The sequence below is a fragment of the Rhinatrema bivittatum genome, chromosome 17, assembly GCF_901001135.1.
Source record: "Rhinatrema bivittatum chromosome 17, aRhiBiv1.1, whole genome shotgun sequence".
Lineage (NCBI taxonomy): Eukaryota > Metazoa > Chordata > Amphibia > Gymnophiona > Rhinatrematidae > Rhinatrema > Rhinatrema bivittatum.
The window spans coordinates 56,456,213-56,468,643 of NC_042631.1; the positions used below are offsets into that span (position 1 = coordinate 56,456,213).

Below are 12,431 nucleotides of genomic sequence, written 5' to 3' on the forward strand. Positions count from 1 at the left end.
AAATTGCAATTTACATGCAAAAACGAGGTCGAGCCTCCCCCCAGTTCCCTCCCAGTCCGCTCCAATTAAGGAGTAGACTGGAAAGGAACTTTCCTACCCCTTATCTACCCTCTCTCCCTCTTCCCCTCTCCTCCCCGACCCCTTAGAAGGCCTTACCTTTTTTTTTCTTGTTGAGGAACTTTTGCCGGCAGGCTGCCAGCGCGTGATCCACTGGCACAGCATCATATGGCTGTACAGGCAGCCTCAAGCTCTGCCCCGCCCCCTGGACCACCCCTCCCCACCCCCAGACAGCCCTTTTCTTCGGCTTGGCTCTTGTGCACATAACAAGGGTTACGCTTGCGTCCGAGCCCCTTTTAAAATGCACGCAGCGCACGTAAAGCCCAGCCACGTGCGGAACTCCCATTTTTTACGCTTGCCGGGCATTTAAAATCGGCCCGTCAATGTACGGATAAACTTATGCGAGTGTGTAAGTTTACCTGGACTGAGTCAGGGCATTTCTGGGAGCAAAATTGGGAACAGGTTAGAATTTATTCATATACTTTATAAAATTCAGCAGGAACAAATTGTGTGCACCAGATAGAAGGGTTACTTGTGCGGGTTAATTTTGGTGGGATAATTTTCAAAGTAAGTCAACTTTGGAGCAAAGCAGCAGGAACAAAGTCAAAGTCAACTTTGAAAATTAGTGTAATTTATGAGCAATTTTGCTGACTTCTTTAAGCAGACTGTTTGAAAATTACCCTCTCAATGACTGCTACAGTATACCTACTACAGGATTACTAGTATAATTCACTGTTCTGGTTTTTTTTTATTATTATTAAAAATGTATTACCTGCTAGCTCCAACGTTTGCAATGGATTACATAAGAAGCATCCATAATAAAAACAAACATTGCTATTTTACAAATAATAGATACAGTTTAAACTAAAATCCACAGCAAGATCACTGCTTTACAATCCACAAGTTTGAAATTCATAAATGAACTTTACTTCTAAATCATACATCACTCAATTTGAAACTCTTTAGATTGAAATTCTGAATGTAATATTTGGGATAAGCATCTCCCAAATTCTTCCAAGATCATTTGTTCTGCTAAGGGAAAGGAATAATCCTCTTTTTCAGCTTCTTCCCCTTGAGCCAGCAGACAGGCACATGTTGCCTCCACTACTTCCCAGGAAATGCAGGTAAGTGGAAACCTATTCAGAAAAACAGAATACAGAATATATAAAAAATAACATATGCATTGGCCTTCAAAAATCAATCTGAGGTCAAGATTCAAAAAGCCACTGAGTGGCCAAAATAATAACTCATTTTAGCCAGCTGTCTTTAGGGACTTTTTCAGCTAAACCTAATTGTCTAGGTTTTGAGTTGAAAATGCTCCCAAATCTAGATGGTCAAAATTTGATTGTTTAGATTTAAGACAGGAGTGAAAACCAGCGTAACTGGTTACAGAAAAAAATAAAAATAAAAAATACATAAAGTCTATTTGCCCAAACACCTCTGAAATTAAAACAATGTGTCCAGCATCCTGAACTTCCTTTCCATACCCTTCCATGCATTAATAAAAAAGGTGACCAATCCTGAAACTCCCCTCACACTTTCCATCTGTGGCATTAGTGAAAAAAGGAATTCCCTCTGATCTCCTCTCTCTAATTCATTCAATCCAAAAAGAAGTAGCCTACAGAGTTGTTCCTACCTTTTATCCCCCAGAATCCTCCATATCCTCGTTGAGCCAGGAGGAGGACATGGTCTTATTCCTCTCACCTCAGCTGAACACAGTGCTGGTAGCTGAGAGTTAACCAGTAGGGATGTGAATCGTTTTAGGACGATTAAAATTATCGTCCGATAATTTTAATATCGTCTTAAACCGTTATGGAACACAATACAATACAGATTCTAACGATTTATCGTTATAAATCGTTAGAATCGTAAGCCGGCACACTAAAACCCCCTAAAACCCACCCCGACCCTTTAAATTAAATCCCCCCCCCCCCCCAAATAACTTAAATAACCTGCGGGTCCAGCGGCGGTCCGGAACGGCAGCGGTCCGGAACGGGCTCCTGCTCCTGAATCTTGTCGTCTTCGGCCGGCGCCATTTTCCAAAATGGCGCCGAAAAATGGCGGCGGCCATAGACGAAAAAGATTGGACGGCAGGAGGTCCTTCCGGACCCCGCTGGACTTTTGGCAAGTCTCGTGGGGGTCAGGAGGCCCCCCACAAGCTGGCCAAAAGTTCCTGGAGGTCCAGCGGGGGTCAGGGAGCGATTTCCCGCCGCGAATCGTTTTCGTACGGAAAATGGCGCCGGCAGGAGATCGACTGCAGGAGGTTGTTCAGCGAGGCGCCGGAACCCTCGCTGAACGACCTCCTGCAGTCGATCTCCTGCCGGCGCCATTTTCCGTACGAAAACGATTCGCGGCGGGAAATCGCTCCCTGACCCCCGCTGGACCTCCAGGAACTTTTGGCCAGCTTGTGGGGGGCCTCCTGACCCCCACGAGACTTGCCAAAAGTCCAGCGGGGGTCCGGAAGGACCTCCTGCCGTCCAATCTTTTTCGTCTATGGCCGCCGCCATTTTTCGGCGCCATTTTGGAAAATGGCGCCGGCTGAAGACGACAAGATTCAGGAGCAGGAGCCCGTTCCGGACCGCTGCCGTTCCGGACCGCCGCTGGACCCGCAGGTTATTTAAGTTATTTGGGTGGGGGATTTAATTTAAAGGGTCGGTGGTGGGTTTTAGGGGGTTTTAATGTGCCGGTTTTTCGATTTTTCGATTTTTAACGATTTTTAACGATTTTTCACGATATTTTACCCCCCCAAACGGCAACAATACGATTCCCTCCCCCTCCCAGCCGAAATCGATTGTTATGACGATCGAGGACACGATTCACATCCCTATTAACCAGCACTTAATATTCATTTATTCACTGCAGTATCACAGAGGAGACAAAATGTGTGGAGCATGTAGCCTTTACCAAAGCATCTAAATAGATGCAGACTTAACTAAGGCCTGGATTTATCAAAATTCATGAAATATTGCATGCGATAGGAAAAGGGGTATGTTTTATGGTAATAGGCAGTTTATTGCAATTTGCACTAATACCTATGTGAAGCACTATCTTAGCACAAATTGCAATGATTTTTTTCACACTTTGTGATAAGTGCCAGAATTGATGTATTTCCTACATACAACCACTGGGGGGACCATGTGAGCACCTAGCCATAATGTCCTCCCACTAGATTGGTATTTATATCTCTATGGAAGGGAGGTTTAGGTATTAGTGTAGGAGTTAGGGGCCACTTTGACATTCAAAGTGAGATGTAACTCTGGCACTTACTGATTAAAGCATCTTGCTTTAATCCAAATTCCTTTTGGACTATGCTTCTTTAATTATTTTTTGGCATTTAACTTCTTTCCAGCTTTTAAGCTTCCCAAGTTTTTACTCCTTGTTAAATGTAACTTTATCTTATTCTCTTCTCTTGTTAATTACTTTTATTTATTGCTTCTGTTATACCCTTGTTTTATGTAAACCGATCCGATATGGTTTATTTACTATGAAGGTCGGTATAAAAAAGTGTTAAATAAATAAATAAATAAATAAATGTACGAACAGAACAGTGCTCTCTTGTTAAGATTTGATGACCTTCGGAGTGAGGAAACTCACCCAAAGATGAGATTTGTGCAATGTTTTCTCAACCAGCTTGATTTTACCCAGGTAGAGAGTCCATCAAGCTAGGCTGAGAGAACATTGCACAAATCTCATCTTTGGGTGAGTTTCCTCACTCCGAAGGTCATCAAATCTTCACAAGAGAGCACTGTTCTGTTCGTACATCTCACTTTGAATGTCAAAGTGGCCCCTAACCCCTACACTAATACCTAAACCTCACCTCGAGTTACTAGGTGGGCCTCCCATAGAGATATAAATGCCAATCTAGTGGGAGGGTATTACAGTTAGTCTGTCTGTCTGTCTGTCTGTCTCTTTGTGAAAAAGGTATAATTTAAGTTAGCCATGCAAAACTGTGAGCTCACCCCAATATCCTTCTCATTTATATCAACTGTTATGGTGCTTTCGCAGGTGTTTTTTGCATGCAAAAATGCCATATAGTACTTTGATAAATGACCCCCTAAGTTGGGCTGATGTGAGAAATAGAGAAGTACATGTAATCAGGAGCTGCTCTCATGTTTATAGGGAGTCTTTCCATGTCTCACATTCATGTTTCTTAATTATTGATAATAGGATGTTGCATTCTCTTGTCTCTGGTGAGAGCTTAATGAATACTTTCCTTGTTTGGTGACTGCAGCCATAAAACCCAAAGGATTGTTCACTGCCAGCATGATGCCATGGTAGGTATTCAGGTTTTCCCTCAATTCATATTTAATGTGAATGTCTTAAGAACATAAGAAATTGTCATGCCGGGTCAGACAAAGTGTCCATCAAGCCCAGTATCCTGTTTCCAACAGAGGCCAAACCAGGCCACAAGAACCTGGCAATTACCCAAACACTAAGAAGATCCCATGCTACTGATGCAATTAATAGCTGTGGCTATTCCCTAAGTCAACTTGATTAATAGCAGTTAATGGACTTCTCCTCCAAGAACTTATCCAGACCTTTTTTGAACCCAGCTACACTAACTGCTCTAACAAGTCCCAACTCAGTCCAAGACTGCATTGAATTGGTGGTTTGTCAACTCAGACCCAAATTCTACAGATTTTTGGGCAATCATCTGAGAAGAGCACCTTCATTACCTTTGCACTGTTAGAAGTTATTTTGTGGACATTCAAATTAGCAACAATTAACATCTCTTGTGTTCTATTTAGCAGTTCAGTGGTTTCTTCTCCTGTATGTAGGGACTTTAATCTATTGTTCATATAAATGTTTATTTCAAAGAATTGCCTGGTATCTGTGCTGTATTCCTGGTGGTCCAGTGGGGGTTCCGGGAGCGATCTCCCGCTCTCAGGCCGTCGGCTGCCACTGATCAAAATGGCGCCGATGGCCTTTGCCCTTACCATGTGACAGGGTATCCGTGCCATTGGCCGGCCCCTGTCACATGGAGGGAGCACTGGATGGCCGGCGCCATCTTTAAAAATGTCACATGGTAAGGGCAAAGGGCCATCGGCGCCATTTTGATTAGTGGCAGCCGACAGCCCGGGAGTGGGAGATCGCTCCTGGGACCCCCACTGGACCACCAGGTACCTGTAAAATGTTTTTGGGGGGGTTGGGAGGGTGGGGGAAGCAAAGGGATTAGTTTTAAAGGGTCGGGGTGGGTTTAGGGGTTATTTTTGTGTGCCATTTTTCCCGCCCTCCCCCAAAACGATAAGAGAACCCCCACGATCAATATCGTGGAGTTTTTCCTATCGTTTTGGGGGAGCCCCCGATTTCTGATGATTTTGAAAATATCAACGATATTTTCAATTGTCCGAAGCCCGATTCACATCCCTAGCTACTGATGCAATTAATAGCAGTGGCTGTTCCCTAAGTAATTTGATTAATAGCCATTAATGGACTTCTCCTCCAAGAACTTATCCAAACCTTTTTTGAACCCAGCTACACTAACTGCACTAACCACATCCTCTGGCAACAAATTCCAGAGCTTTATTGTGCGTTGAGTTTTCAAGAAACCTACAGAAAGGAACACCTATTTGCACTTTACAAGCTCCCATCCATTACCTCTTATAGAAACATAGAAACATAGAAATGAAGGCAGAAGAAGACCAATGGCCCATCTAGTCTGCCCAGCAAGCTTCATACTTATTTTTCTCATACTTATTTGTTACTCTGACCACTGAGGTCAGGGCCCTTATTGGTAACTTTTAGGTTCTAATTTCCATCCACCCCCACCATTGATGTAGAGACCAGTGATGGAGCTGCATCAATGTGAAGTATCAAGCCTAATTGGTTAGGGGTAGTAGTAGTAGTAACCGCTGCAATAAGCAAGCTACTCCCATGCGTATTTGTTTACCCAGCCTTTGCAATTCAGTCCTTGTTGGTTGTTGTCTGAATATAAATCCTATTTTCTTCATTCCCTCCTGCCGTTGAAGCAGTGAGCTGCACTGTATATGTATTCAAAGTGATGTATCAGGCATGATTGGTTCAGGGTAGTAACCGCCGCAATAATCAAGCTACTCCTATGCTTGTTTTTTTTTCCAGCCTGTGCAGTTTAGCCCTTGTAGGTTGTTTAAATATAAATCCTCTTTTCTTTATCCCCCCTGTCATTGAAGCAGGGAGCTGCTTGGATATGCATTGAAAGTGAGGTATCAGGTTAATTTGGGTTGAGGTAGTAACCGCCGCAACAAGCAAGCTACTCCCATACTTATTTGTGAATGCAGATCCTTTTCCCCACATTTCCTCTTGCCGTTGAAGCATAGAGCAATGTTGGAGTCACATTAACCGTGTGTATGTTTATTGAGTAAGGGTAGTAGCCATCATTCCCGCAAGCAACCCCCATTGCCTCTTCTCTTCATTTCATTCACATCCTCAAGACTTTACTTCATTTCCCCCCGCCATTGAAGCAGAGAGCTAACTTGCATTGAAAGTGAAGTATCAGACTTTCTCCCCTGCCTTCGAAGCAGAGCTGTGCTGGATATACGTGAAGTATCAGACTTTCTCCCTTGCCGTTGAAGCAGAGATCTATGCTGGATAGGCATTGAAAGTGAAGTATCAGGCTTATTTGGTTAGGGGTAGTAAGCGCCGTAACCAACAAGCTACTCCCCACATTTTTTGTGACTGGGAATCCTTTTTTATTTTTTTGACCACATTACCTCTTGCCATTGAAGCTTAGAATAATGGAGATGCATTCATACACATCCTCTAGACTTTATAGATCCACAGTGTTTATCCCACGCCCCTTTGAAGTCCTTCACAGTTCTGGTCTTCACCACTTCCTTTGGAAGAGCATTCCAGGCATCCACCACCCTCTCCGTGGAGAAATACTTTCTGATATTGCTTCTGAATCTACCTCCCTGGAGCTTTAAATCGTGACCCCTGGTTCTTCTGATTGTTTTCCAACGGAAAATGTTTGTCGTTATCTTTGGGTCATTAAAACCTTTCAAATATCTGAAAGTCTGTATCATATCACCTCTGCTCCTCCTTTCCTCCATACATCACCTCTGCTCCTCCTTTCCTCTGTACATATTTAGATTCTTCAGTCTCTCCTCATAAGATATTTGATGAAGACCCTCCTCCTTTCTGGTCGCCTTTCTCTGTACCACCTCCATCCTGTTTCTGTCCCTTTGTAGATTTGGTCTCCAAAACTGAGCACAGTACTCCAGGTGAAGTCTCACCAAGGACCTGTACAAGGGGATAATCACTTCCCTTTTCTTACTCGATATGCCTCTCTCTATGCAGCCCAGCATTCTTCTGGCTTTAGCTATCGCCTTGTCACATTGTTTCACCGACTTCAGATCATTAGATACTATCACCCCTAGGTCTGTTCCGTGCACATCAGCCCTTCACCCCCCTTCACCCCCTTTTGGATTTCCACACCCCATATGCATGACTTTGCACTTCTTGGCATTGAATCTCAGCTGCCATATCTTCGACCACTCTTAAAACTAGTCTTCCAGTATTACAATTTTTTACATATAGAAGAAACTGTTCTGATAAAAATGTTTTCAAAGAAAAATCTTTAGAATTAATGCAACAATTCAAAGCCAGAGGTTATCCCACCAAAAGTATCAAAACGGAGTATAAAAGAGCCTTATATAGTGACAGGGAAGATCTCATTCACACAAAAGCAAAAAATTCAGTACAAGATAAATCATTGGCTACTTGTGTTACCCGGTATTCCCCGTTAAGTAGACATAATAAAAAGCATTCGTTCACATTGGTCTCTCATTCAAACCATTGATGGTTTCCAAGACCTGGATTTTAGAATGGCTTTTTCCTGATATCAAAGTTTGTCAGGCTTTTTTACCTGAAGAAGAGAAACATCAAACTTCGGTAAAAGGAAATAAATAAAGAAGAGAAGTTTGAATTATTGCGAACAACATTGGATTTTTAAACTCAACACGGTGGTTCCGGTTGGGTTGAATGAGGAAATCGAGTGGACGTCGTTGATATAATATCTTTGAGGACTTAATATGTAGGTTTAAAGAGAATGGAAGAGAGCGAATGACGTAAGACGTAAAACTTTGCATTGGTGGATATACGATCTGCTGACCAATTTAAAAAGAACAACTCGGAAGTGAGTTGGCAAAAGAACGCCATTCATTCAGAACAGAATTACCCGACAACAAGGAGTGAAGATTAAACGTGGACTCCCCTGATGAAGAAAAGGGGGACTTTTCAAAACATGGCCATGTAGGGAGAACATGAAAGATAAGTGTTTGCGGGATATTCAAAGTGCACATTAGAATTTGATTTTAAAGAAATTTGCTTGGCGTCAAGAAAAGAAAAAGAGCTTAGTAAACTTTAACATTGCAACCTCACCACGTCATAAGCAAGTGAGAGTTTGATACCATTTTGAAGATTTATTATACAACTAAGGCCTGGATTTATCAAAATGCGGTAAGTACTGCATGCGATAGCAAAAGAAGTGTGTTTTATGCTAATATAGCATTTATTACGAGAGAGAGAGAGAGAGAGAGAGAGAGAGAGAGAGAGAGAGAGAGAGAGAGAGAGAGAGAGACTGACTGACTGACTGGCTGGCCATAATGTCATGGCCCATAGGTAGGTATTTGTATCCCTACGGTAGGCCCACCTAGTAACTCGAGGTGGGGTTTAGGTAAGAGTGTAGGGGGTTAGGGGCCATTTTGACATTCTACGTGACGCCTACAAACAGAACAGTGGTCTCTTGTGAAGATTTGCTGGCCTTCGGAGTGAGGAAACTCACTCCAAGATGAGATTTGGGCAATGTTCTCTCAACCTAGCTTGATGTTACCCCCTCAAGCTAGGTTGAGAGAACCTCATCCCATAAAAAAATGTTTTCAATTTCTCTTAAACAAATTTTAATAACTGTTTGAAAGCACTATAGGGTGGGATTTGTTTGGGATAGATTTTGAGATTTTTTTGTCTTACTCAAAGCGGAGATTTACGTACACAATTAAAGAATGTTATTAGTCATGAAATTACAGATTATACCTTTTGTCTTTAAAGATGATTTGTCTAGACATGATAGTGCCCTGAAGCAGCATATCTGTGAAACGTACGTCGGCATTCTTGGCGTCTCTTCAACGTACACAAAGCTCAGCAATTGAACAGATCATCTGGCGCTTTGGCGTCCTTTCAGCGCAAACAAAGTTAAGTCATAGAAAAAACATTTTGCGCTTTATAAAATAAGTTCTAAGTTGACTCTATAGTAACTTTTTGAAGTACTTAAGAATTCTAAAATGTATTTCATTAATTGACTACAGCCCAGCCGGGCGTCATAAAGAAAGCAACTTGGATTTTAATATCATTGAACGGGCAGTGTATTTGAAACCACAGGGATAGATTTTAAAAGTTATGCGCGTAACCCTTTCAAAAACCCCTGCGTGCGCTGAGCCTATTTTGCATAGGCTCGGCAGCGCGCGCAAGCCCCAGGACGCACGCAGGTCTCGGGGCTTTCCTGGGGTGGCGTGCCGGGGGCGTGTCAGGGGCGTGCCATGGTGGCGCATCATTTGGGGGCGTTACGGGGCTGTGGGCATGGTTCCGGCCTGGGGGTGTTTCGGGGGCATGGCCGAGGCCTCTGAAATCGCTCCCGGGCTGGGGAAAAGCACAGCGGTGGCCAGCGGGCACACGCAGGTTATGCCTGCCTGTGGCAGGCGTATCTTTCGCGATAAAGGTAGGAGGGTGTAGATAGGGCTGGGGGGTTGGGTTAGGTAGGGGAAGGGAGGGGAAGGTGGGGGGAGGCCGAAGGAAAGTTCCCTCCGAGGCCGCTCTGATTTTGGAGCGGAGCGATTTCGGAGGGAACGGGCAGCGCACATATTTTATAAAATCCGGGTTTGACCCGTGATTGTAACAACTGGTACAAATCCTGATAAGCCTTTCAGATAATCACCAGTGCTGAGGTCTTTTCCTCTATATAATAGTAATTTTTCATAAGAATTTTTTCTAAAAATCACATTGTGGTGACAATATACTCTGTTAGGCATTGACTATGAATTGCAGTTTTAGCTCTCTGATGCTTTTTGTTTCTTATTTATTTTATTTATTTTAATTCTTTTATATACCGGAATTCCTGTATGCAATACAAATCAATCCGGTTTACAAGTAACGAAAAGGTTGCCCTGGTCTGGGAGGTTAGACCTGGGTTTTTTTACATAGAACATTGAACAATAACAATCAACCATTGAACATTATTACAAGGAACATTGAAAGTAACAATAATATTTAACAAATTTAACAAATAACAAATAACCTTATTCGTGTATTGAATAGTATGTGTGTGTTCACCTTTTTACAAGGAACTTTAGTAGCGACTATGGTCTGCAGTAAACGGTTATATAAAGGTGAATAATGACTGTTAAATAGACATGCTAATAAGCAAGTACGGTGTGAAATTAAGTGTCGAGGTGTTAGTGACACCCTGCAATGGTTGGATTTGAAAGTCAGGAGGAGGTGCCTAGTTACACTCTGGGAATTGGAACGCTTGCCTGAAGAGCCAGGTTTTTAACCTTTTTTTGAACTCTGGTAGATTGGGTTCGAGTCGTAGGTCTGGTGGGAGCGCATTCCATTGGTGTGGTCCCGCAGTGGAGAGTGCTCTTTTTCTTAGTGTTGATTTGGCAGGAACTGCGGCTAATGTGCCTTTGTAGGTGCTTCTGATGGGTCTGGAAGATAAGTGTGGACGAAGTTGGGTTTGTAGAGATATAGGTGAGACGTTATGAATTGCTTTATGAATGATGGTTAGTATTTTATATAGGATTGTCTGTTTGATGGGTAGCCAGTGGAGGTTGCTCAAGATGGGGGTAATATGGTCTCTTCTCTTAGTGTTAGTTAGGATTCTGGCTGCGGCATTTTGTACTATCTGTAGGGGTTTGATGCTGTTGGAGGGGAGGCCAAGTAAGATTGAGTTGCAATAATCAAGTTTCGAAAAAATAATGGATTGAAGAACGAAGCGAAAGTCATTGAAGTGAAGGAGTGGCTTTAGTTTCTTTAGGACCTGTAGTTTAAAGAAGCAATCCCTGGTGGTTGTGTTTATGAATTTTTTTAGGTTAAGTTGGTTGTCAAGCCATGCTCCTAGATTCCTGACGTCAGCAGAGAGCTCCATGTTTACAGATGTGGTTTGTGTCAGGCTGGGTGTGTGGGTGTTCGGGTTGTGTGAAATCAGTAGCAACTCTGTTTTGCTGGAGTTGAGAATCAGGTTCAGGCTGGAGAGTAGTTGTTTAATTGGTTGAAGACAATTCTCCCAGTAGGCGAAGGTTTTTTGAATAGATTCTGTGATGGGGATGAGGATCTGGATGTCGTCTGCATAGAGGTAATGAGTGAGTTTGAGTTGTGATAGCAGATGGCAGAGGGGGAGGAGGTAGACGTTGAACAGGGTGGGAGAGAGGGAAGAATCTTGAGGTACGCCTTGGTCTGATAGGATGGGGTCAGATTCCTTGTTATTAATTCTGACCTTGTAAAACCTGTTTGATAGGAATGATTTGAACCAACTGAGAGCTGTGCCTTTTATTCCTATGTTTGATAATTGTTCTAGGAGTTGTGAGTGATTTACCGTGTCGAACGCTGAGGATAGGTCTAATAGGACCAGTAAGAATGACTGTTTTTTCTCCAGGTTCAAAAGTAAGTTATCGGTGAGAGAAAGCAAAAGTGACTCTGTGCTTTGTGATTTTCGAAAACCATATTGTGCAGGGGAAAGAATGTTGTGCTCCTCGAGATATTCAGAAAGTTGTTTATTTACGGCTTTTTCCATCAGTTTGGAGATCAGGGGCAGGTTTGCAATGGGTCTGAAGTTAGCTGGGTCCATTAGTGATGCAGTTGGTTTTTTCAGTAGGGGTTTGATGATTGCAAGTTTTAGTTGATTAGGAACTGTGCCCATGGCTAAAGAGGTATTGATGATTTCTGCAATAGGTTTTGCGACGGTGCTAGGGATGGCGGTGAGCAGATTAGTAGGGAGTGGGTCCGAGGGATGTGCAGACGGTTTAATTTTTTTAAGTAAATTTTCAATCTCCATGGCGGATGTGGGCTCGAATGACTCTAGTCTAGCATACAGAGTGGGTTGGTATGTGCTATGAGGTGTTGGAAGAGTTTGATGGGTTGTAAGGGAGCGAGTAAGGTTTGAGATTTTTGTTTTGAAGTAGGTGGCTAATTCGTTGGCCTTGCTGAGCGCTAGTTGGTCTGGAATGGATGGTGGTGTTGGTTTGGTGAGAGATGATACGTAAGAGAATAAAGCTTTCGAGTCGAAGTTGAAGTTATGAATTCTTTTTGCATAGAAGTCCTTTTTTGTTTTGTGTATGGCGTTTCTGTAGGTGTTGAGGGTGGCTTTGTAGTCCAGTCTGGATGTGGGTGTAGGGTTGTTTCTCCAG

The 12,431-nt window shown here is 42.9% G+C and overlaps 1 protein-coding gene across 1 annotated transcript in view; it reads right to left on the reverse strand.

Annotated features, from left to right (window-relative positions):
* Positions 1-304: 304 nt before the first annotated feature.
* Positions 305-12,431, reverse strand: part of TESMIN (testis expressed metallothionein like protein) — a gene marked incomplete in the record, with an annotated part of 1,041,263 nt that continues 1,029,136 nt past the window's right edge. The window contains 1 exon segment of the mRNA XM_029583121.1: positions 305-1,193. Coding sequence (XP_029438981.1) covers positions 1,001-1,193 — 193 coding nt within the window.